Consider the following 24,031-nt stretch of genomic DNA (forward strand, 5'->3'; position numbering starts at 1 on the left):
TGGTGCGGAGGGGTACACTTCCTAATCTACCCTAACATTTATACCTTAAACTACCCCGGGGCTTTCAACAAGCGCCTCTCGCTTAAACTATCGGTTCTAACAACCAAGATTCCCGTCGCCTCTGTTTGTGTCCTCACAAATTTGGGCCTTGCCCTCCAATTTTCCTCCCGTGCCCTCACACGGTTTCATGGCTGGGACGCGTGGCTCCCTTGGCAGGAACTACCCTCTGCTGAGTCTCCAATAATGGCATCCCTGGGCACTGTACTGCCTCCGAGCCTACCAGCTCCCTAAAACTGGGGAGTGCCCTCTCTGGCGACTCCCCCTCGATGCCCACGTGGCGTGTTGGCGCCCTGGGTCCCTTTCCGAGGGTCGGCCGTGCCCAGTACACTGCCCCCGTGGCATATGGCGCCCCAGGCCCCGCATCATGCGGGTCACCCGTGCCCACTACGCTATCCCAGCCCCCCATGGGCCCTTGGCCTACCAGCCCGGTGCCCGGGGTACCCACTCAGCGATACTCACCGTTCGCAGCCACGCTCACAGCCCGTCAACAGGGCTCCTGCACCTCTCCAAATGGGTTTCGAGCCTACACTCCCACCAACAGCAAAACGACCTCCATTTTGTCAATTTGACTAATCCACTATCTCACTTTATTCTGACCCCGGGGTCCCTTGGGCGGGAATCACTCCTCCCCCCAATCACTCATCGCACCATGCATTCCACATTCACTCCATACCCACAGGCTCGCTGGCCTCACTCACTCACCAAGTACACTTTCCATTCTCTTCTCACACAGCGCTGATCACTGCCATTCTTCTGACAAAATCCCCCAACTACCTTGTGCTCCCACGTGGTCCCTTACACTACAGCACGTTCCTTTTAACACTACGTAGCTAAGCTATGTCCCCTCTACACATCCAAAGTCTGTCACTGTCTCCAAATATTATTTCCCATCTTCCATCCTAAATCTAAACTGCATCCCTCTACCTAATCCATTCCATGGGCCCCATGAGGACTTACCCCTGCCCCATGGAGCCGGTCGAGCTAAGCTAACCCTTCCCCTGAACTAGTGTCCTGTGCCCGAGGCAAGAGGGTCTTCCACCCCTGCCCAGGGAATCCTGTTCACCCGAAGCGAGGCTTGCTTTTTTTTTTGTATATATGCGCTCACCAGCGCGGCAACTCACAACCTGTGCTGGTTCTGCGTGACGTCATGGCAGCTGTTCGCGCACCTTGTACCTCGTCCCTCCTGGACGGCACCATCCGGCAGGGATTCACCCTCCTGCCGGATTCCAACCAAACATGCAGCCATGACGTCACCCTGCGCATTCAAAGCAAACCTCGCGTTTCCCCACGCGAGCATATGTGCTCTGCTTATCCGTAACCTGCGCTCTGCGAACAGAACACACCGCGCTGGCCACGTAGAGCTTCACACACACGCCCGCCTGGAGAACCCATCCGTTCTGAATCCATTTCCCAGCCGAGCTTTTGTCCGTCGCGGGATCGGCAACATCCACCACGGGCGTTTCCGGACCGGGTTTCACTCCCACAGCTGAGCACGTGGTGGTCTCGTGCGAAGCACGGCCCGAACCTCGCACTGCCGTGCAAACCCGGCACGGTTCCCAATGCATCTATGGCCGCTACTCGGCCTTTGTCCACCGTCAGGCACCGTCGTCGTTGCAATCTTGCGCACAAACTCCCTCATGCCACGAGGCTCACACACCTCACCGGGACATGCGGTTGCATGTTCCCGCATGCTAGCCGCCATCTCCCTCACATACAGCGACCTCACACACGCTGTCTCTCTCACACACGCTGTCTCTCTCACACACGCCGTTTCACTCACACATTTCGAAACCACACACGCTGTTTCCCTCGTACACGCTGTTCCTTCCACACACGGTGCTTCATCCACACATGGCGTGCTGGGAAGCACGCACTTCGGCTCACTCGCAACCTCGCACACCATTTTACTCACACATGTGGTCCCTTCCAACACGGGGTTTCTTTTACACACGCAGCCGCTCTCACACACACCCTTGCACCCACGCCATGTGCGCGTTGCAGCACGCATTTCGCCACACTCGTGAACACACACCTCGACACCACACACACCGGGACAACCACGCTGGGGATTAGTGCTACCATAAGGGGTCCCGGGGCCTCCATAACCCCCAAGCTCGGTGTGCACTCGTCCACAGCACTCGCCCCTTCAACCTCGCTCGGCACGACCGGACCCTGCCTGGTCGTGATCCGCCTCAAGGGGGCATATTCCCTCCCCTGGTTCCTGAAGGAGGCTATCCAGCTGCTCGCACCGGGTCACGAAACATTGTGTCAGCTCGCCCCCTCGTCCTCCACTAACTCCATGTGTGTGTGTGCTCGTCTTTCACCCCGTCTTTGGCGTGCAGTCTCTCCTCTACCGTTTCCATCTCCCGTGTCTCTGCTATTTCTTTTATCTCGTCCATTATCTCCGTCGTCTCTACGTGTTTTACACACGTCTCAGTCACCCCTTTTAATTTTTCCCTCTGTGTCACCGTTAATGTTTCCGTCGTTGTTACCTCCACGTGTCTCGTCCTACACGTCCCCCGTATTAGTTTGTGTCAAAACCCGGGGCCGCCGCCTCCGCTGCGCCCATTTCGGACTCTGGGTCCGTTTGTGGGGGAAATTCAACCTGCACATTAATGATGTGATTGTCCTGCACGGGGATTTCATCCTGGGCCTTGGAGTCGAACATCTCTAAATCGAAAGCCCCCTGCTCCCGTTCACCTTGAAAAGCCATCTTGTTTCTCGGAATTAATTTTAATGCTCGTGGTTTGGTGGGAATCGAGGGTCGCTCCACTCACCCCTGAACCGATTCCCGTTAATTTAGTTGGAGGCGGGGTGGATTCGAATCTCACTCCCGGACACCAGTGTTACGAATTCGCGCCCGCCGGCGTGCGATCGTCCGCGTACCTCGAATCGCAACCGCGTCGCCCACCGGACGGGCAATTCAGTCGTGACTTTCCAGAGCTAACGCCGGAACCCTGTCACGGGTAGGTCTTCAACCCCACCACGGCCGTGCCAATTGTCTACCCGCGCAAGATAGGGTCACTCGCCAAATTCGATATACCTGAGTACCTGCGTGGGGAGCCGACCGGGCAGCCGTACCTCGACGCAGGTCGGCTTGGGACACGAACCGCTCAAGCGGTCCGTTCCGTTCTGCAGCGATAACGGAGCGGGTATTATCGCCGAGCTCCCCGGATCCGATTGTAATTAACGGGTGTTTGAAACCCCACTATTTATTCCGCGATGCAAGATGGCATTTTCAATAGGGGAAAGAGGACGCTACGAACGGGATACATTCAAACAAAGCACATTTATTTTACACGTACACATATACAGTCAATCATGCAGGCAAACAAAAACAATCACGTGACGTATGCAAAGGAAAAGCACTACGACCGAATATAATTAATAAATGTACAGTCACTTAGGCAGTTTTTACTTGTCAGGACACGGCGCCACAAGATTCCCTCAAAAGGAAGGAAAGGGCCACTCTCATGGACGAGAGTGGCAGACAGGGTCCTTTATAGTACTATAAAGTACGTACGTACTATAAAGTACTATATGTACGTACTATAAAGGGTCCGTGGACCTTTATAGTACGTGAGCCTTGGTTGACCGAATGGGCTTGCGAGACCGATGTGGCTTACCCGCACCCTCGTGGTGAGACGATGGGCAGGTCGCGACGTCTGCTCCCCACGGTCACCAGGACAGCCGCGCCTGATTGCGGCCTTGCGACGATGGGCAGGTTGTGACGTCCGTTTCCCACGGCCACTAGGACAGCCGCGCCTGATTGCGGCCTTGCGACGGCGAGGTGATCCGGGCCCCGGCCGGGTCTTTTAGTGCTGTCAGAGTTGATGCTCTATAAGAGTCGAATGCTCCAAGACCCCGTCCGTTCCTCAGCGATGCGCGAACCGCGCCGAGGTCCGATCACCTCGGACTGCCTTGACGCTGGCAAGCTCTCCCCGGCTGTGGTCTCCATGCAGCTCCTTGGCTTTCTCCGACTGACTCTCTCCAGACTTCGGGCTCCACTCGGCTCTCCAACCCCTCCAGACTGCCTTGAAGCTCCGTTCTGCTCGCCCCTATATAGGGACGGGGGGGGGGGAGCAGGGATGGCGACGAGATTTGGCCTTTGCTCTCTGACCCTTGACCCCGCGCGAAAAGCGGACGTGGTAGAGAACACTGGCCCTCTGGATCCGATTCTCCGAGACGAAGCTTCCACACAAAGCGGACGTGGTAGAAATCAACAGACTTGCGCTCACAACGAAATTTCCCACGTCTGTTTGCAGCGACGCTGTTCGCTGGGAACTCGCCGCGGCTGGTGCAAAGATGGCGTCGTTTCGGAGATGAAGGTGAGGCGATGTTTGTGGCGTGGAGATGTTGACTGTTGCTGGCGGAGTAGTGAGGATGGTGTGGTTGTTGAGAGGCAGGTGTGGTTGTGGTTGGTGTTGTGGTTAAGGGGAACAATGTTGGTTGTTGTAATGGTGGTGGAGATGTAGTTGGTTCAAAATAATGATAGAAAAAGAAAAACCTACCTCAAAGGATCACAGCCCTGTGACATGAATAAATTCCAATTAAACAACGGTGGGGAAATCTATCTGAACACTCACTTACCGGGATAACTGATCTCAGGAACCTTTATGGTGTTCTGCGAATTTCCACAGCCGTAACAATATATATATATATATATATATATATATATATATATATATATATATATATATATATATATATATATATATATATATTAAAGAGTATAGGTTTTTATTAGAAAGTACTATTAGGATGGTAAAGTGTCTTCATACTCTCTTATACCATTTACATTAACAAATGTGTTCAACCGGTTTATTTGGGTTCAAAATGGAGTTTGATGGTACTTAGTTTATTTTATTTATTTAAGAGAGATCTCCACCTTGAGCTAAAAAAACGATGAGCATTTGTGAGCCACACCTGGGTTCTGCACTCGTTCACACAGCTGTAAGCCCATTAGTGAAGGAGTAGATCCAGGATGTGGAGAGTTTCATCAAAGGGACTTGGACCATGCTTGAGCATTGCTGGGTGGTGGTTTGTTTGGGTGTGGCAAAGCAAGTTCAAATGAATAACGTCTGGTAAGTACAATTTTTGGAATCGTCTTCATGAATTGAACTTGAAATCTTTGACATTTGACCACAGATGTGTAAACTCATTCGATTCTATTTAAAAAAAAAATCATCTTTCAGAGCAACAATGACAAACTGTACTATTTTGTGAATTTTATTTCCCAAGCAACGGAAGTACATAGAAAGAAATTTGCAAAATTACCAACATACGAGTAGCCATAGTGCTCTCCGATTTCAAAAAGCAAATGCAATGGAGGAAAATCAAATCTCAAAACATTTTACAGGATCAATCCAAAAAAATATCCACAATATTGCCTCCAGTTTGCGATTTATACGAGCGGCGGATGCCCGTGAGATGCGTCCCCTTTTGGTCCGATGCAAGAAACCGTCTCACTTTTGATCCCAAGGAATAGGAATCGACACGTCGAGTAAAGGTGTTTTAACAATCCACAATCCAACAACCATCTTGGCCTTTGTTGGGATGGACGTACACGGAACAGGCGGAGGGGCTGCTGCATAGAAACTATCGGTTTGGACATGGCAAGGTCATGGCATACGGTTGTGGGTTGCATCCCACTACCACATGAGGCCTATTTCAAAAGTAATGTCCGTTTCTTTCCGCAACAATCTTAACGGTTTCGAATAAAAAGAAAGACCTCTCTGTACAGCCACGTTTTGAATTGCAGTCATATGGAGAACTTGAGGAATATTCAATATTTGCATAGGCTAGTTTGGCACTGTTCATGTACCAAAAAGGAGACATGACCTTCATGGGTTACCCCTGTAGTTGTAAGCAGGGATTGTGGCAGAGAAAACACTGGAAAGTAGCAATTTGTACGTAACTTCCAGAGCTGCAGCGCCCTACCACGTATGATGGAAGAGTCACCATCTTTGAAGCTGTCAATATTTTATAATTATGTGGGATTTGGGAGCAGGCGGGGGAGATGGGGCAAAATTAAAGTGAGAAAATCAAATCGCAACTCAGATAAAGGGGAGAACAGGAGGGTGGGTCGGGGTGTCGTAGGAAGACAGGAAAAGGGAATGGAGACGAGTGTGTCGTGCAGTAACAAGAGGGAAGGTTGTAGAATATAATAGGAAGGAAACATGATGGGTGTCATTCTCTACCTGCTGCTCTACCTGAGCATCAAGTACACGACTTACCGGTGAAACATTGGACGAAAGGTATTTACCACAAGGATTAGGGAAAAGGTAGAAAATGCAAAACGACAGACACAGAGGACCCACATGACCAGCTTCTGACTTTTCAAACCATGTTCATTCAAACTGCCTTTTATTTCCCACAGATTTCAGAACTTTTTCAACGATTGAACTCCCTCCTAACCTTGCTATAATCTTAAGGCTTTGGCGATTAGTTTCCCTCTCATCCACCAATTCACATCAATATCTTTAAGATGCCTGTGTGCAAGCTTCGATTATATCAAGATAAGGCCCTGCTCAGGGGTGCGCGATATCAAAATGGGCTGAGGGTGGGTTTTTTTTTATAACCCATCATGATATACTAAACCTAGAACTGCCTTTTATAAACAGCCAACCTAAAGCATGAGCCAACTTACAATTGATGACTGATAAATGAGCTATCCAAATAATAATATTTACACTAATTTCTTCCCATCTCACATTCCCTCACATCACACTAATGGGGAATATCAGGAATCTTGGGTGACTGGCAACCGTTGGCAGTATGTGATGAACCCCTGTGCTGTGCGTCTCCAACATGACCGTTGCTCAGGTTGGAATTGAAAGCCAAGCTTCCAGGAATGTGAACACCAGGCTCGTGGTTGACTTCCTCTTCAGGACCTTCGCTCTCATCCGCGTCGCTACGCTCGTCTTTCTCCAGCTGCGAGAAAATAAATTGCACGTCAATGACACAGGACACACGACAGAGGACATACAACTCATGGCAATCATTGAGAGTTATATGCTGATGCAAGTGAAAAAAAGATGAGTTTTTCAAATAAAAGCAAAGTGAATTACCTCCACCACAGAATGTGGAAGGAGGTCTGTCTGTCTGTCTCTCTCTCTCTCTCTCCAAATTTAAATTTTTTTGACAAGTATGTTGATCGCCTCTGTCTGTCTGCCCGCTCACCTCCAGCCAAAACTGCTCAACCGATCGTTGTGAAATTTTCAGAGCTTAATGTCACCGACCATGCGACGGTCCCGCATTGAAGTTTCGTAAAATCTGGTCGACCAAAAAAGGTCTACATCTAGGCCAATTTGGGCCAAGTTTTCTAAAATCCTCAATTTTCATCCAATTGACTTGAAATTTGAACAGGATTTGCATATCAGGTTAATTCAACCACCAATTATTTTCAAGGTCAAAAGGTTAACACAGGCCTAATTTCTAAAATTGATGGATAGGGCCAAAAACGATATATATAATCATTGTAGCTCAAAAAGTTGGGACGAGTTATGACAAAACAAGGTGGACGAGTTAAATGGGTGACAAGAACAAGTGGATTAGATTTTGATTCAGATCCAACCCATCAATGGGATACAAAACAAACTTTTCCACCTTGCAAAGATTTAGTGGACAGGTTTGGTGTGTGACAAGGATGAACCGATTAGATTTTGGTGAAGATCCGAATCCAGATATGAGAATTATTTAATCCTTAAAGTGATTCTTCACCATTGAGAGATATGGCCAAAAACGATATATAGCATGATATTTCAAAAATATATTGGGCCTGGTATGTTCTCATGGATCAGGCATAACGTGGCAGAGGTATGTGCTCTTCCTAGTGCTTTTCTAGTTTGTTAAATGCATTACAAGTATAACTATTTACAACACTGGTACCAAGACTGGAATCCAGTTAACCTACTGCTGAGACGGCTTGTACTTCGGTACCATTATCCTTTTCCTTAGTGCTGTAAAATGCTGAAATAATTAAGGCACATCGATCGGAGAGTGATACGTGAGAGGAAGAGGATACAGGAACCCCAATGAACCATTAGTGAGACTTCAGAAGGGACAAAAGGTTTGATTTTTTTTTTAATGAAGAACAGATCCTTCCATTTTTGAGCACTGCAGTTGCATGCAGTAACAGGATGGTGGTTCACAATTAATTTCCGTTAACTCAGTAATCACAAACGAGAAACTACGAAGTGAACTGCATGCTCGAGGTATCAGACAGTGGGGAGAAGGCAGGCCTGACATGGGGTTGTAGTGGTAGAGGTGGTTAAACATTCTTGGAATGACAAAGGTTGTGCAAGCTGTTAGGGAACAATGGACCTCAAATAAACTCTGCTCTCCATTTAGATCAACAATGGAAACTTTTTCCAAAACCTCAGCTCTTCATTGGATAGTTCCACATCAAACAAAACAGAATCTGGTGCCACCGAGGAAAAATAAATCAAATAATTACCTGGGACACCATCTCAAACCTCATATCAGTATGCTCGATGTGCTCAAGATGGACTACAATGTACATGTCCAATCAGGGACATGCAGACATAACAAGAGAAACTTTTGTCTCCTTCTGAGGGACCAACTCTTCACAGTGTTGGTCATGCATTTGGCCTCAGAAAAGCAAAATGAAAGTACATTTTGGAATCGTAGACCTACATTACATGAAGCCAATAAAACACTAAAATGTTCATTCAAATACGAAGATGAATAAAAAAATTAATTCCTGTTTTAAATCACAGTTTTTAAATCGTACAATGAACAAAGATTTTAAAGCTTTGACAAAACCTCGCAATGTGCGTCGTGATCTTCACAATATCATAACTGGAACAGCACTCGGTAGAGAACATACCTCCACCATGCTGAGCAGTTTACGTTTTCCATCCCACCGATGGGCCGGATCTGCATCCGGACTCTAACCAAAATCTCATCAGCTTGTTCTTGTCACCTACCAAACTCATCCACCTCGTTTTCTCACAACTCGTCCACAACATTTTGAGATATCATGCGATCCAGCACTGGATATCGTTTCTGGCCCAATTTCTCAATGGTGAAAAATTGCTTTAAAAAAAAAAAATATATCCTCGTGCCTGGATCTTCACCAAAATCGAATCAGTTCGTCCTTGTCACCTACCCAACATGTCCACCAAGTTTCGTCTGAATCGGTCTTTAATGTTTTGACATATCCTGCTCACAGACAGAAATAAACAGACAGGGGTGAAAACAATCTCCGTCCACCTTTGGTGACGGAGGCAAGAAATCGATGCTTTGCTTGACCTCCCAAATCAACGTGATTTGTGGCTTTAAATGTTGTCAACTAACCGGGAGGCCAGAGGAGAGGCGGTTAAAAAGAAACCACCAACCGATCTGCTGTGTGAGAGCAACAGAACTTGTGCTTCTGCCTCATCACATGAGGTACCAATGATGTTGAGAGATTTAGAATCCACAGATTCCATGAGACGTGATGCTGAGGCACCGGTCCGTAGGTAGTTATGAGTTTTCAATGAATGACTTGCAACAATGGAGGATTCTCAGTCTGCAGCTAGCTTTGGAGACCTACATGGTCAACCCGGCTTAAACATCCATCCGAAGGATGGTGCATCTTGTGATGTAATACCCTGCCTGTGAAGTAACAATCTGACAGTTTTGAGCCGATGAATATAATAGGATTCAGACTCTACAGCTCCAAAGGTACGTGTGCCTTCTTCTAAAAATAAAAACAAACAAACAATTTGTTTATGAAAAGGAGGACTAAAGGAAAACAGTGAAACTCCACAAGTGGAATGAGGAGGATCGGCCACAACTCCAAACACTCTCCATGCCACCAAGAGCTGGGATTTTATACTTTTTTTTTTAATGGAAATCGCCCTAAACAAGGCATAAAGCCACTCGAGGTAAGAGGCTACAGGAAAGTTAGATAAAGTTAAAGCAAAGCAAATATAATGGAATAAAAAGAGGAAAAGAAGACGAAACCATCAAAGACACAACCACAGAAGTGCAGAAAACATTCACAAGAGAGGTGGTGGCAATACCAAGTCTCACCAAGGTGAGCAACCACCTTAAATGCAAGACGAAGAATAAAAAAATTAAAACAGTTCAATTAGAAAAGTTCAACTAGAAAGTCTGGTGACCTGGGATGAAACTTCAAAGATGTAAGAAGGAGGAATTGATATTTCTCTTAACGCTGTGTAGCTCATAGGATAATGGGAAGCACGTGACAGGACGAAGGAAAAATAAATAATTGCATTTTGTTCCACACTTTGGATCAGCTACAGTGTATGGATGTGTAGAGATGACAACCCATGTCCTACGTCCAAACACCCGTACAAGAGGAACCAAGTTAGAATGGCCAGCAGAACATTTGCCATGAAAATATCTGGAGAACAAACTTAGAGTGGCGGCTTCTTATTCTTCTTCTTCTTCTTGCATATGGCAGCTTAACTGCCGGGTAGCTATCATTTTGTTGCGGTGGGACTATGCTGCTGATGCTGTGCCCCTCCACCAGTACGCTTAGCTGGTACTCATTTCGCTGACCTCGAAAGGATGACAGGCTGAGTCAACCCCACCTGGTGTTAATTCAGCAGCCAACGAGGCTCGGACTGAAGACCCTAAGATCCCAAGCCAGCCACCCTAACTACTAAGAGTGGCAACTGACCTACTGTGAGAAAGCGGTTGAAGAGTTCAACCCATCTTCGCACCTACCAGGTTAACGATGCATTTTGGGAACCTGAAGTTCAGATGATTCTGTTAGATGAAGTTGAAGTTGATTGACCCTCAGGAACCACCTTCATCTGGAAGATGAAGTTCTGATGATTCTGTTAAGGTTGAAGACCCAATACGCACAGAAGAGAAAGTCCTGTTTCTAGAGCAAGACATGGACAACAATTAAGTTTTCTTTACATTGAAGGTTACCAGCCAGTCATGCCCCCACTTCAACACATTCTCGAAATCATTGTCCAGTGAAACTGCAACCTCATTACGAGTGGTGTTGAATGAATCAGCAGATGTACAGTAAATTGAGGGGTCATTAGCAGACATGGCTACAGAAAATTGTGGAAAAACTGTCGACACAAGGAACAAAGCGGGACCGAGGACAGAGCCCTGTGGAACACCAGAGTTGATGGAGCGAGTGGGAGAAGATTGACCCTCAGGAACCACGTTCATCTTGCGATTTGGAAGGAAAGCCAAAAAGATTGAATGCATCACTCCAGATACACCGTATGACCGAAGCTTGCAGAGCAGACCCTTGTGCCACACCTTCGAGACATCTAAAGCAACGAATTGAGCTTCACCCTTGAGATCCAATGCCCTCTTGAAATGATCAGTAATTAACAATAGCAAATCACCATAAGAGCAAGAATGGCAAAAGCCATACAGGCAGACAATGAGAAGTTCTTTGTCCTCCAGGTGGCTAAGAAGTTTTTATTTGATGAGGCATTCCAGTTCCGGTTTGGAGGCGACAGTTGGTTCGCTCCAGGGGGCTGTGCCGACTTTCTCAAAGATAAGTTTCCGGTCGTTGTTTGTCGAGTTTTGACTGTATTTTGTTGCCTCCATGTTCACTGTGTTCCGAGTTCGGTTTTGTTTCAAAATTTGTGCTGTTTGGTGAGTTTTCATCGGTCTCGTCATATCGGGTTACCCTGAGGCCTTCCCGTCTTCCCACCTATGTATACGTCTATTATTTGTATTTTCTCCTTATTACCATCAGTTCGTATTTTCTCCACTTTTCCCTCCACACTCATACCCCTCCCAACTACACCCTCTGTTGTCCCAAAGTGTGTGGTGTTCTAACATCTGTGGGCTCCATTCTAACCTAACAGATTTCTCACTCTATAATTCAGTACACTCAACACCTCAAACATGCTCCTTCTTTCCTCTAATCACACCTCCCCCTCTTCCAAACCCCTCAAATATTGAACCTCCCCCTGCCCACTCCCTTCTTCACGATACCATGACCAAGTCTCATCCTTCCTCTCTCCCCACCTCTCCCATCACCCTCCTGCACCTTGGCCACGCCTGTTCTCATCGTCCCCCTCCCTCTCAAAGCAACCTTCACACTCTTCCCCCTCCAAGCTTCCCTCTCACCTTTCTCAAAAACTCCCCCCACACCCTTCTCCATCCAATCTCCCCTCTCACTCCCCTTCTCAAAGTTGCCACCCCCCTCACATCCACAAAGTTTCCTCCTTCCATCTCATCACTCCACCTCCTCCAATCTTCAACTACCCTCTGCCCCCTCTCTTATTAATCCCCACTGTGCATCATCCCATCACCACAGAGCCTTTTATCCTCCTCATTCGGCCCCTCCCCAGCTCTTCTGCAATCCCCCACACTCTTTCAACAACTCTCCTTACCTCCCCCCATCCTCCCTTGTCCTACCCTCCCCCTCCCCTCCCTTCCTCTGCACCCAGCCTCCTCCACCACCTCTTCATTAACAGTGTGGACTTCAAATATCCAGAGCCTTCATTCAAACCTGACATCTTTCCATACAGGTTGTCACTGAGAAACCAGACATAATCTGCCCAACAGAAACTTTCCTCCCTCAAGACGTCTCTGACTCCCTACTATCTCTCCCTGTTACTCCCTCCTCCGGTATGACAGACCTGAGCCTCGTCCTGGTGGAGGAGTTGCTCTCTTCACCAAAGACTCTATTCCTCACTCTCCTTGTACCGCCCTCACTCCCCCACATCCCCAGGAATACCTCTGGCTACGGCTTCCCCTCCATTCACACCTGATGTTTATATGTGTACTGTACCGTCCACCGAACAGTGATGACTCCATTTACACCTCACTATCCAAAAACATGGACCAACTTCTATCTTCTCATCCAAACTCTCTCTTCCTCATATGTGGTGACTTCAATTGTCATCACACCAGTTGGCTAGGTGTGGGTACCTCTCTCACCTGTCATGGCACTTCAGCAAAAGACTTCTGTGACTCATTGGGACTGACTCAATCGGTCAATTTCCCGACCCGGATCTCAACCAACGGTACTCGATCTCTTCTGGATCTGATTTTGACAAATTTCCCTGAAAATTTCTGCTGTTCTTCCTCCGCTCTGATTGGTTCATCTGACCACGTACTTGTTAAAGTAGACATCTCTCTAGCTATTACACTGAACAACAAATTAAAAAAATTTTTTTTTACTGGAGATGTGTAAAGTGATTAAGACTAATTTGGGTACGCTGATTTCAAAAATCATAACCGTTTTGCTGTATCACGTCAGGATTTTCAGGAACAGAAATATTCCCATTGCCTAGAAGTCAGGATTTCAATGAAATTTACATATGTCTTTAACATGTCTATTTCGTACAATTGTTGTTAACTTGTGTTATATTTCTTTCTTCCAGATAAAGATGAGTAGGCGTTCCTGTACCAATCATCCTGATAACTTCTGTTATGTCTGTGGTCGGTATACCAAAAAAGATCAACAGCGAAGTATATCTACAGCAGTGAAAATGAAGGCCGCCTACTTTCACTACTTCGGGTGTAAGGTGGGGGACCAAGAACAGAGCTGGGCACCACACATCTGCTGCACAAGCTGTCACACAACCTTGACTCAGTGGTTGGTGGGCAAGCGCGCGAGCATGCCATTTGCGGTGCCCATGATATGGCGTGAGCCGCAGAATCATCATGATGATTGTTATTTCTGCTGCACAAGCATCGCCGGCTTCAACAAGAAGAATAAAGGTCACATCAAGTACGCTGACTGCGTCTCTGCTCGTAAACCTGTGCCTCATGATGACGAGAACCCCGTTCCAACACCTCCAGCTGATCAGAACATAGCTGTAAGCAGTGGTGAAGAGGATGGTGATGATGAACCTTTTGAACCCGACACTCAAGAATCACACCTTCTGAACCAGGGAGACTTAAATGATCTTGTAAGAGATCTCTCGCTGTCAAAGGCGAAGGCAGAGCTGCTTGGATCAAGGCTGCAGCAGTGGAAACTACTTGAACCTAACACCAAGATATCCTTGTTCAGAGCACGTCACAGAGACATGGCTGAGTTCTTTGAGATGGAAGACACGATGACATTCTGCAGTGACATCAACGGTCTGTTGAAAGAACTTGGGTGTGATCACGATCCTGCAGACTGGCGCCTCTTCATCGACTCTGGGAAGAACAGCTTGAAGGCTGTTTTGCTCCACAATGGCAACGAGAAACCATCAGTCCCACTGGCTCACGCTTTCGGCATGACAGAGACCTATGAGACTATGCGGCAGCTGCTTGATTCCATCAAGTACAATGACTTCAACTGGCACATCTGCGGAGACTTGAAAGTGGTGGCGCTGTTGTTAGGGCTGCAGTCAGGCTACACGAAATACATGTGCTTCCTTTGTCTCTGGGATAGCAGAGACGACAAGAATCACTGGACGAAGAAAGATTGGGAAGAGCAAAAAGAGCATGTACCTGGTCGACACAACGTGAAGCATGTCGCCCTTGTCGACCCAGCCAAGGTTTTCCTTCCACCACTCCACATAAAGCTCGGCTTGATGAAAAGTTTTGTACGGGCAATGGATCTGAATGGGCGTGGGTTTTTACCTCAAGGAAAAGTTTGGCAACACCTTGTCGGAGGCCAAGATCAAGGCTGGTGTCTTTGTTGGACCGCAAATCCGACAGATTATGAAGGACGAAACTTTTCCGACAACTCTAAACCCCAAAGAGCTGGCAGCGTGGAGGAGCTTCAAAGCTGTGACGGACAACTTCTTGGGGAACGAGCGCGCGGACAACTATGAAGAAATAGTGCAGCAGCTGCTGGAGTCCTTCAGGAAACTTGGCTCCAGGATGTCCCTGAAAATCCATTTCCTACACCAGCACCTGTCTTCCCTGACAACTTGGGAGCAGTCTCGGACGAGCACGGCAAGCGATTCCACCAAGAGATTTCACTCATGGAGAAGCGTTACCAAGGGCGGCACAACCCGAACATGATGGGCGATTTCTGCTGGTTCCTGCATCGTGAAACTGACACAGAGCAGCACAAACGCAAAGCCAAATGCCTAAAGCATTTTTAATTCCATTCTAGTGGAGTTTTTCTGTAATTTCTATAATTTTGTAGCATTCATGATGAAATAAATGAATAAATGAATTTTTGTAAATTTCATTGAAATCCTGACTTCTAGGCAATGGGAATATTTCTGTTCCTGAAAATCCTGACGTGATACAGGAAAACGGTTATGATTTTTGAAATCAGCGTACCCAAATTAGTCTAAATCACTTTACACATCTCCAGTAAAAAAATTTTGTTGTTCAGTGTTATCAGAGAACCACCTCAGCGCCGTTGAGTCCAACATTTCACTCAGGCCGACTGTCAGGGACTTCAAGCAGCCAAAAAAAAGCAGACTTCGGGGACTCCCATCGCTACTTCCTCCAACATCAACTCATCCTGGGAATTCTTTCAAAGAAACTTGCTCTCCCTCATGCACAGATTTATCCCCTCTCGTCTTCAGTTGTCTCCTCCCCTTCCTCCTGCCCTTGGTTCACTGAAGCTTGTGGCGAGGCAGTTGTCCTGAAACAACTTGCCTTTGCCTCATGGAAGGCAAATCCAACTGAGGTTAATCTCAGTTCCTTCCACAAAGCTCGGAACAAGTGTGTATCTCCCCTCAGGAGAGCCAGAAAACAACATCTTTCTAAGCCCAAGTCTGAATAATCAAACCTCTCTCCCTCTTCCAAATTCTGGTGGCATCTAATCAAATCTGTTTCTGGTGTATGTTCCCACTCCATCCCCTCCCTTACCTCAAATGGCCACACTGCTGATACCGCACGTAAAAAGGCTGAATGCCTAAACTCCGTGTTTGCCTCTAAATCTTGTGTCCGAAACCCATCGCTTTCTGTACACACCTTACCCAGTCGCACCCAACTGTCCCTGGACTCTGTGTCCTTTTCTTCTGACAAGGTGGAGAGCTTGCTGTCAAACCTCGACTCAGATCCTGCAACCGGTCCAGACGGCATCAGCCCACGTGTCCTAAAAACCTGCTCCTCTGCTCTTGCTCACCCTCTTCACCCTCTATCTGTTCTATTCACCCTCTCATTGGCTCAAGATCATCCACCATCTGCTTAGAAATCAGCAAACATCACTGCCCTGCATAAAAAAGATGCAAAAACAGATCCCTGCAACTACAGACCAATCAGCCTTCTCCCAATCATCAGCAAGGTTATGGAAGCAATCATCGCTTCAGACATTAAATCCTTTCTCTTCTCCAATGGCCTGATTTCCGATCATCAATTTGGATTCAGACCAGGTCACTCGACCCTGGATATGCTGTTTCTACTTTCCCAACAATGGATGGAGGTCCTCACTGCCAGACATGAGATCATAGCCATCTCCCGAGACGTATTGTATGCTTTTGATGCAGTCTGGCACCCTGCTCTGCTCACCAAACTCTCTTCCTATGGTATCCAAGGCAATCTCCACTCATGGCTCACAGACTTCGTCTCCTGTCACAGTCACCGTGTGGCCCTAAATGGAGTTCTTTCATCCCCTTTTCCTGTCCAGGCTGGAGTTCCTCAAGGCAGCGTTCTGGGCCCTGTTCTTTTTCTGGTTTTCATCAATGATCTCTTCGACTCTCTGGAAAATCCTCTTTATCTCTTTGCTGATGACTCCACCCTATGCCGTACCATCTGTCATCCCTCAGACCGGCAGGCAGCAGCTTCTTCGCTCACTGCAGATCTGGATAAAATCACAAACTGATCCAACACGTGGAACATGTCTTTCAATCCTGACAAATCTCAACTCTTCTGCTATGTCTCTCCGAAAAGACCATCTGGAACCCCCCCCCCCCCCCCACTATCTACTTTCTCTCTTGAAGAAGTCCTTTCATTCAAGCTTCTGGGTTTCACTATCTGCCATGATCTTTCCTGGGAAAGCCACATTTCTCAGCTGGCCTCGAAAGCCAACTCCGTCGTGCAAAGGGCAGGGCCTCCAAAGTTGTAAAGGCCAGGGCCTCCCTTCCAGCCGGCCTCCAAAGCCAGCTCCGTCAGAATCCTCCGTCGTGCAAAGTTCATTCTCCTCGGCCCTCCTGAGCTCGTGACCACATACAAAGCTTTCGTCTGCAGCCTGATGGAGTACTGCTCTACCCTCTGAGCTGGTGCTCCCCCATCACCTTTCTCGGTTTCACGCTGTGGAAACCAAGGCATTTAGTATCATTGGTATCTCCCGCGATGAGGCTGAATCTTTGGGTCTATCATTCTCTCACCACAGACAGGTCGGTGGTCTGCCTTCTCCCGTTTCCTATCCGGCGTTGCCCCCCCGCTCCCCCGCTCTGTTTGAAACATGTCCCCCCTATATTTTCACAGGGTGCTTAAGATCAGCCAGCAACCCCTTTCTGGTAAATGTACCAAAATCAAGAATCATTGCTCACCTTCACCCTTTCATTCCTCTATTTTCCTGCGTTTGGCTGAAACTCCCACACTCTCTTTAATCCCAGTCTTCCCTCCAGGTCTTCAAAACAGCTGTTCACCACCGTATCTTGTCTTCCACGATCTTTTCTACCCCCGTTAATCCACCCCAAACCCACCTCCTTCAAATTCCCTGCTTTCCTTCCTGAAGGTCCCTGTAGTGTCCATCTTGTTTACCCCGTGTAGACCACCCCATCCTTCACCCTTCCACAAACGTCCTGATGCCTCTGTTCCACACTTGTTTTGTGCTTCCCTCTCCCACCCCGCTCATCCTGCTCCCCTTGTTGTACGTTTTGTGTGTTAGCTCTTATACAAGCCTCAACATTGTATACAAAAAAAACATTAAAATACCTTACTTTGTACAGGAAGCAGGCCAATGGGGGGGGGGGGAGGGGGGGAGATATTTACTTGGCTCAGAATGCTCACGAGCACCCTTGAAAACAGGAAAAACAGAATCCATTTTCCAGGATGAAGGCAACACAGAATCAGACAAGCACAGGTTGCGTAGCTTGGGAATAATCGATGACAGTTCAAGACAATCATGGTGATTCCATCAGGACCAGTCACTTTCAAGGCATCTCGAGTGCAGATAATTCTGGTTGACCCTGTGATAGTGAACTCGAGGTGCAAAGATGACAAAGGGAAAAAGTGCATATGGATAACCATCCTTCACACCTGGAGTTGGACAAACTCTTTCGGGAGATATCTGAACAGCAAGTGCTTCACATACCCAAACAAGAGAATGGTTAATGCCAAATCTAATCAAGATTGAAAATGAAGACTAATCAGCATAGACTCTAAGAAGGCCTGGGTCACCACCAATTGGAGGAATGGCCGGCAGCGCTACAACTGGGGCTTGGGTAATCGACGCCTAACACGAGGACAATAACACTGCCAACATACCGAGCTGTAGCCACTCATCAATGACCTTACAGAATGTTCCACCAAGTACACCGAGTCCACCAATGCCAGCACAAGAGCAAAAGCAACATGCGAGTCACATGAGGGGGACACACGAACAGGAAGTGGAAGTACGCTCTCAGGGTTGGGTGAAGGGAGGAATATTAAACAACAAAATGCTCCCAAAGCATTTTACTAGGATGAAAAAGATGCGCACTGCTTGTGTTGTACTTCTTTTTTTTTGGGGGGGGGGGGGGAAGAGTGGTTGAAGATACAATGAACTTAAAAATATATAATTCAAACAGTAATGTAATAAACCACATCAAGCAACGTTTTTTGTTTGTTTGTTTGTTTTGTTAAAGGAAGCAAAGACATTACAATCGAGTTTGGGACTCACAGGGCCAATAAAAACGAAGTGATGCAGCATTCGCAGGATGAGAAAGGCCCAAAAAACGTGCAAGCTCTGCAGAACGAGCAGCATGCCATTGAAGAAGTAATAGCCAAAGAATGGCTGATACATTTCCAACGACAGGATGGCAGTGCAGTGAATGATCCTACAGGAGGGAAATGTGTGGAGCAAGTCATCGCAGAATGAGCAAATGCTTTGTGTGAATGAATGAATAAATGAATGAATTAATGCGAGTACTGCGAATAAGGAATTCGGCGATGGCGAGAGATGAGAAAGCAAACTTTTGACAGCCGGAGTCCTATCGGCAGGTCCTCACCAAAAAGGGAAGATGACGAGGCGAGAGATGAGGAAGACGGGCGTGAAGATCATGAAGAGCACATGGGATGATCTTTTCCAGCCCGCATACAGGAACATTTTCGCCGACTGAGCGTAAAGACAAGCTGGCTCATAAGGGTAAAGTAACCAAAATACGAGGATTTTAAAAGATTGTTTGAAACCAATGACAGAGCACAAGCACCTCAAGGAAGAAATCGGACACGTCGTGCACGAGCATGATGAGGGTGCCGGCTCGGATGTAGTTGACGACGTAGGAGAAGGAGATGAGAGTGATGGTTGCAAAATGGTGGATGAGCTGCTCCTTGAAGTCCTGCGAATAAGAGCGAGGAGACCGCAGTGAGAGATGTATTGTGGGGTACTGAGTGGAACCGAGATTAGTACAAAACTGGGAATGAGTGAAATAATTAAATTGGAACAAACCTTGCGTTTCACATCGAAGGCAACGCTGAACAGCAGGGAGAGATAAAATCCCAGCTCAAGCATGTAGTACCAGTACTGTGACACGAGCAAAGACTGCAAAAGGAGTACGCAATCAAAATATCATCGGACGGGTCGGAGAAACGCCCGGCTCGTCAACCGTTGGTCAGAATTTAGAAATCGACCCGCCGTGAAACCGTTTTGTTCACAGTACAACGCACATGCACAAAACAGTCGGCATGGAGTTCGAGAAAATTTTCATTGGGATCATTGGGATGAAATTTTTTTCCATTATTTAATTTTTTCCACAATTTTCAATTCATTAAACCTGGTTTGTAATGGATATTCGTTTTCTATCAAACTTTTTGTCCATTTTCAGTGTCAAACCTTTCCCTACTTCTACTTGCCCATATCCAACCAACTCTATATCCCTCACCAGCGTCCCATTGCATATCCTCTCTCTCCACTTCCTCCTACACCCATTCATCACTGCCTTTCCCCTACCCCTCCCCTACCTCCCCCTCCAAGCTTCTTCCTAACCAAAACCTCCTTTCTCTTGCCAATACACCCCACCACCTCAAATCTACATCCTTATAACTCCTCAACTGTTATACCTTCTACTTCCCCCATCTTGCCATTCATCCTGCCTTCTCTCTTGGCATCTTTCCACTGTCCTCCATGATCCTAACTCCTCCTCCTCTGGTGTCCCAAACTGTGTGGTTTTTCAAACAGCTGTGGGCTTCGTTCCACCCTATCAGATATCTCACTCTTTCAATCAGTACACTCCTCAATATCTCCCTCATGCTCTTTCATTCCTCTCATCACCCCTCCTCCTTAAATATTATTCCTCTCCCCCCAATCTGCTTCCATCTTCACCATCTCACTACCCAGTCTGATCCTTCCCCTCTCCCCACCCTCTCCCTCCTCCCTTATGGCCATGCAGTCTCTCATCTTCCCTCCCTCACCTTTCACTCTCAAATCAGCTGCCCCTTCCCTCCTCAAAGCAAATTTCATTCTCTTCTCCCTCAAATCTCCCCCTCCCCTCACCCTTCTCCCTCAAATTCCCCCCCTCACCCTTCTCCCTCAAATCTCCTCCCCTCTCACCCTTCTCCCTCAAATCTCCCCCCTCACCCTTCTCCCTCAAATCCCCCCTCACCCTTCTCCCTCAAATCTCCCCCCTCACCCTTCTCCCTAAAATCTCTCTCCTCACCCTTCTCCATCAAATTTCACCCCTCACCCTTCTCCATCAAATTTCACCCCTCACCCTTCTCCATCAAATCTCACCCCTCACCCTCTCCATCAAATCTCACCCCTCACCCTTCTCCATCAAATCTCACCCCTCACCCTTCTCCATCAAATCTCACCCCTCACCCTTCTCCATCAAATCTCACCCCTCACCCTTCTCCCTAAAATCTCCCCCCTCACCCTTCTCCCTCAAATCTCCCCCTCACCCTTCTCCCTCAAATCTCCCCCCTCACCCTTCTCCCTCAAATCTCTCCCCTCACCCTTCTCCCTCAAATCTCCCCCCTCACCCTTCTCCATCAAATCTCACCCCTCACCCTTCTCCCTCAAATCTCACCCCTCAAATCTCCCCCCTCACCCTTCTCCCTCAAATCTCCCCCCTCACCCTTCTCCCTCAAATCTCCCCCTCACCCTTCTCCCTCAAATCTCCTCCCCTCACCATTCTCCCTCAAATCTCTCCCCCACCCTTCTCCCTCAAATCTCCGCCCTCACCCTTCTCCCTCAAATCTCCCCCTCACCCTTCTCCCTCAAATCTCCCCCTCACCCTTCTCCCTCAAATCTCCCCCCCTCACCCTTCTCCCTCAAATCTCCCCCTCACCCTTCTCCCTCAAATCTCCCCCCTCACCCTTCTCCCTCAAATCTCCCCCACAAATCTCCCCCTAATCTCCTCCCCTCACCATTCTCCCTCAAATCTCCCCCCACCCTTCTCCATCAAATCTCACCCCTCACCCTTCTCCATCAAATCTCATCCCTCACCCTTCACCCTTCTCCCTCAAATCTCACCCCTCAAATCTCCCCCCTCACCCTTCTCCCTCAAATCTCCCACCTCACCCTTCTCCCTCAAATCTCCCCCTCTCACCCTTCTCCCTCAAATCTCCCCCCCATCCTTCTCACTCAAATCTCCCCCTCACCCTTCTCCCTCAAATCTCCCCTCTCACCCTTCTCCCTAAAATCTCCCCTCTCACCCTTCTCCCTCAATCTCCCCCCTCACCTTTCTCCCTCAAATCTCCCCTCCTCACCCTTCTCCCTAAAATCTCCTCCCTCACCCTTCTCCATCAAATCTCACCCCTCACTACCCCTTTTCAAACTAGTCCACTCTCACATTCACAAAGCTGCCTCCTTCCCCTGCCCTCTCTCTTCCAACACATTCCTCCACCTCCTCCAATCTTCTAATTCCCTCTACCCCATATGATATTACTCCCCACTGTGCGTCATCCCATCACCACCGAGCCTTTTGTCCTTCCTCTCATCCGGCCCTCTCCCTTAGCTCTTCTGCAATCTCTTGCACACTCAACAGCTCTCCCTACCTCCCACTCTCCTCCCTCATCTTACCCCCTCTCTTGTACCCAACACCTCCTCTCCTCTCTCTCTTCCTAAATGGTGTGGACCTCAAACATCCGGAACCTTCACACTAATGTGACAGATCTCTCCATACAGGTTGCCACTGACAAACCAGACAATCTGTTCAACAGAAACGCTTCTCCTTCAAGAGATGTGACTCCTTAGTTTCTCTCCCCGGTTACTCGCTCCTCTGGTATGATATACTTGAGCCTCGTTCTGGCGGCGGAGTTGCTCTCTTCATCAAAGACTCTATTCCTCACTCTCCATGCACTGCTCTCATTCCCCCACACCCCCAGGAATACCTCTGGCTATGACATCCCTCCGCTCCCACCTCTTGTTCATATGTCTGTTGTACCGTCCACCAAACACCAGACTCCATTTACATCTCAGTCACTGACGTGGACCAACTTATATGCTCTCATCCCAACCATCTTTTTTCTCAGATGTGGTGACTTCAATTGTCATCATGACAGTTGGCTGAATGTGGGTACCTCTCTCACCTGTCATGGCACTTCAGCAAAGAACCTCTGTGACTCATTGGGTCTGACTCAATGTCAACTTCCTGACCCGGATCTCAGTCAAAAGTGCATCATCTCTTCTCGATTTGATTTTGACCAATTTCCATGCAAATATCTGCTGCTCTTCCTCAACTCCAATCGGTTCTTCTGACCACGTGCTTGTCAAAGTGGACGTCTCTTTGGCCGTTCTCAGAGAGCCACCTCAGCGCCGTCGAGTCTGTCGAGTCTGGCATTTCCCTCAGGCCGACTGGCAGGGACTTCAAGCAGCCATCAAACTTCAAGACTGGTCTCCAATCTCTACTCTCACAGACATCAACTCATCCTGGGAATTCTTTGCAAAGAAACTTGCTCTCCCTCATGCACAGATTTATCTCCTCTCATCTTCAGATGTCCTACCCTTCCTCCCACCCATGGTACACTGAAGCTTGTGGCCAAGCAGTCGTTGAAACAACTTGCCTTCACCTCATGGAAGGCAAATCCAACTGAGGGTAATCTCAGTTCCTTCCACAAAGCACAGAACAAGTGTGTGTCCACCCTGTGGAGAGCCAGAAAACAACATCTTTCTAATCTCAAAACTGAACTCTCAAACCAGTCTCCCTCCTCCAAATCCTTGTGGTGTCGTGTTAAGTCTGTTTCTGGTGTATGCTCCCCCTCCATCCCATCCCTTATCTCAAATGGCCGCACAGCTGACACTGCCACGTGAAAAGACTGAATGTCAAAACTCGGTGTTTGCTTCGAAATCTTATGTCCAAAACCCATCGCTTTCAGTCAAACCTCGACTCAGATTCTGCAACCGGTCCAGACGGCATCAGCCCACGTGTTCTAAAAACCTGCTCTTCTGCTCTTGCCCACCCTCTCTCTGTTCTAGTCACCCTCTAATTTGCTCAAGGTCATCTGCCATCTGCTTGGAAATCTGCAAACATCACTGCCCTGCATTAAAAAGGTGCAAAAACAGATCCCTGCAACTACAGGCCAATCAGCCTTCTCCCAATCATCAGCAAGGTCATGGAATCCATCATCGCTTCAGACATTAAATCCTTCCTCTTCTGCAATGGTTTGATTTCCGATCATCAATTTGGTTTCAGACCAGGTCACTCTACCCTGGATATGCTGCTTCTGCTCTCTCAACAATGGATGGAGGTCCTCAATGCCGGACATGAAATCAGAGCCATATCCCTCGACATATCGCATGGCTTTGATACGGTCTGGCACCCCGCCCTGCTCACCAAACTCTCTTCCTATTGTATCCAAGGCAATCTTCACTCAGGGCTCACTGACTTCCTCTCCTGTGACAGTCAACGAGTGGCTCTTAATGGGGTTCTGTCATCCCCTCTTCCTGTCCAGGCTGGAGTTCCTCAATGCAGTGTTCCAGGTCCTGTTCTTTTTCTAATCTTCATCAATGATCTCTCCAACTCTGGAA

The 24,031-nt window shown here is 47.8% G+C and overlaps 1 protein-coding gene across 7 annotated transcripts in view; it reads right to left on the reverse strand.

The window, feature by feature from the left end:
* Positions 1 to 5,273: 5,273 nt before the first annotated feature.
* Positions 5,274 to 24,031, reverse strand: part of CERS2 (ceramide synthase 2) — a 49,788-nt gene continuing 31,030 nt past the window's right edge. For all 7 annotated transcript variants that reach the window (XM_085847534.1, XM_085847535.1, XM_085847539.1 and 4 more), the window contains 5 exons: positions 19,514 to 19,606; positions 19,275 to 19,403; positions 19,074 to 19,180; positions 18,746 to 18,902; positions 5,274 to 6,993 (listed from right to left, as the gene is read on the reverse strand). In XM_085847534.1, coding sequence (XP_085703660.1) covers positions 6,790 to 6,993; positions 18,746 to 18,902; positions 19,074 to 19,180; positions 19,275 to 19,403; positions 19,514 to 19,606 — 690 coding nt within the window. In that variant the 3' untranslated portion in view covers positions 5,274 to 6,789. The remainder of the gene's footprint in view (positions 6,994 to 18,745; positions 18,903 to 19,073; positions 19,181 to 19,274; positions 19,404 to 19,513; positions 19,607 to 24,031) is intronic.

This window comes from Eptatretus burgeri, chromosome 11, assembly GCF_056783735.1.
Source record: "Eptatretus burgeri isolate ZD-2024b chromosome 11, Ebu_testis_v1, whole genome shotgun sequence".
Classification (NCBI taxonomy): domain Eukaryota; kingdom Metazoa; phylum Chordata; class Myxini; order Myxiniformes; family Myxinidae; genus Eptatretus; species Eptatretus burgeri.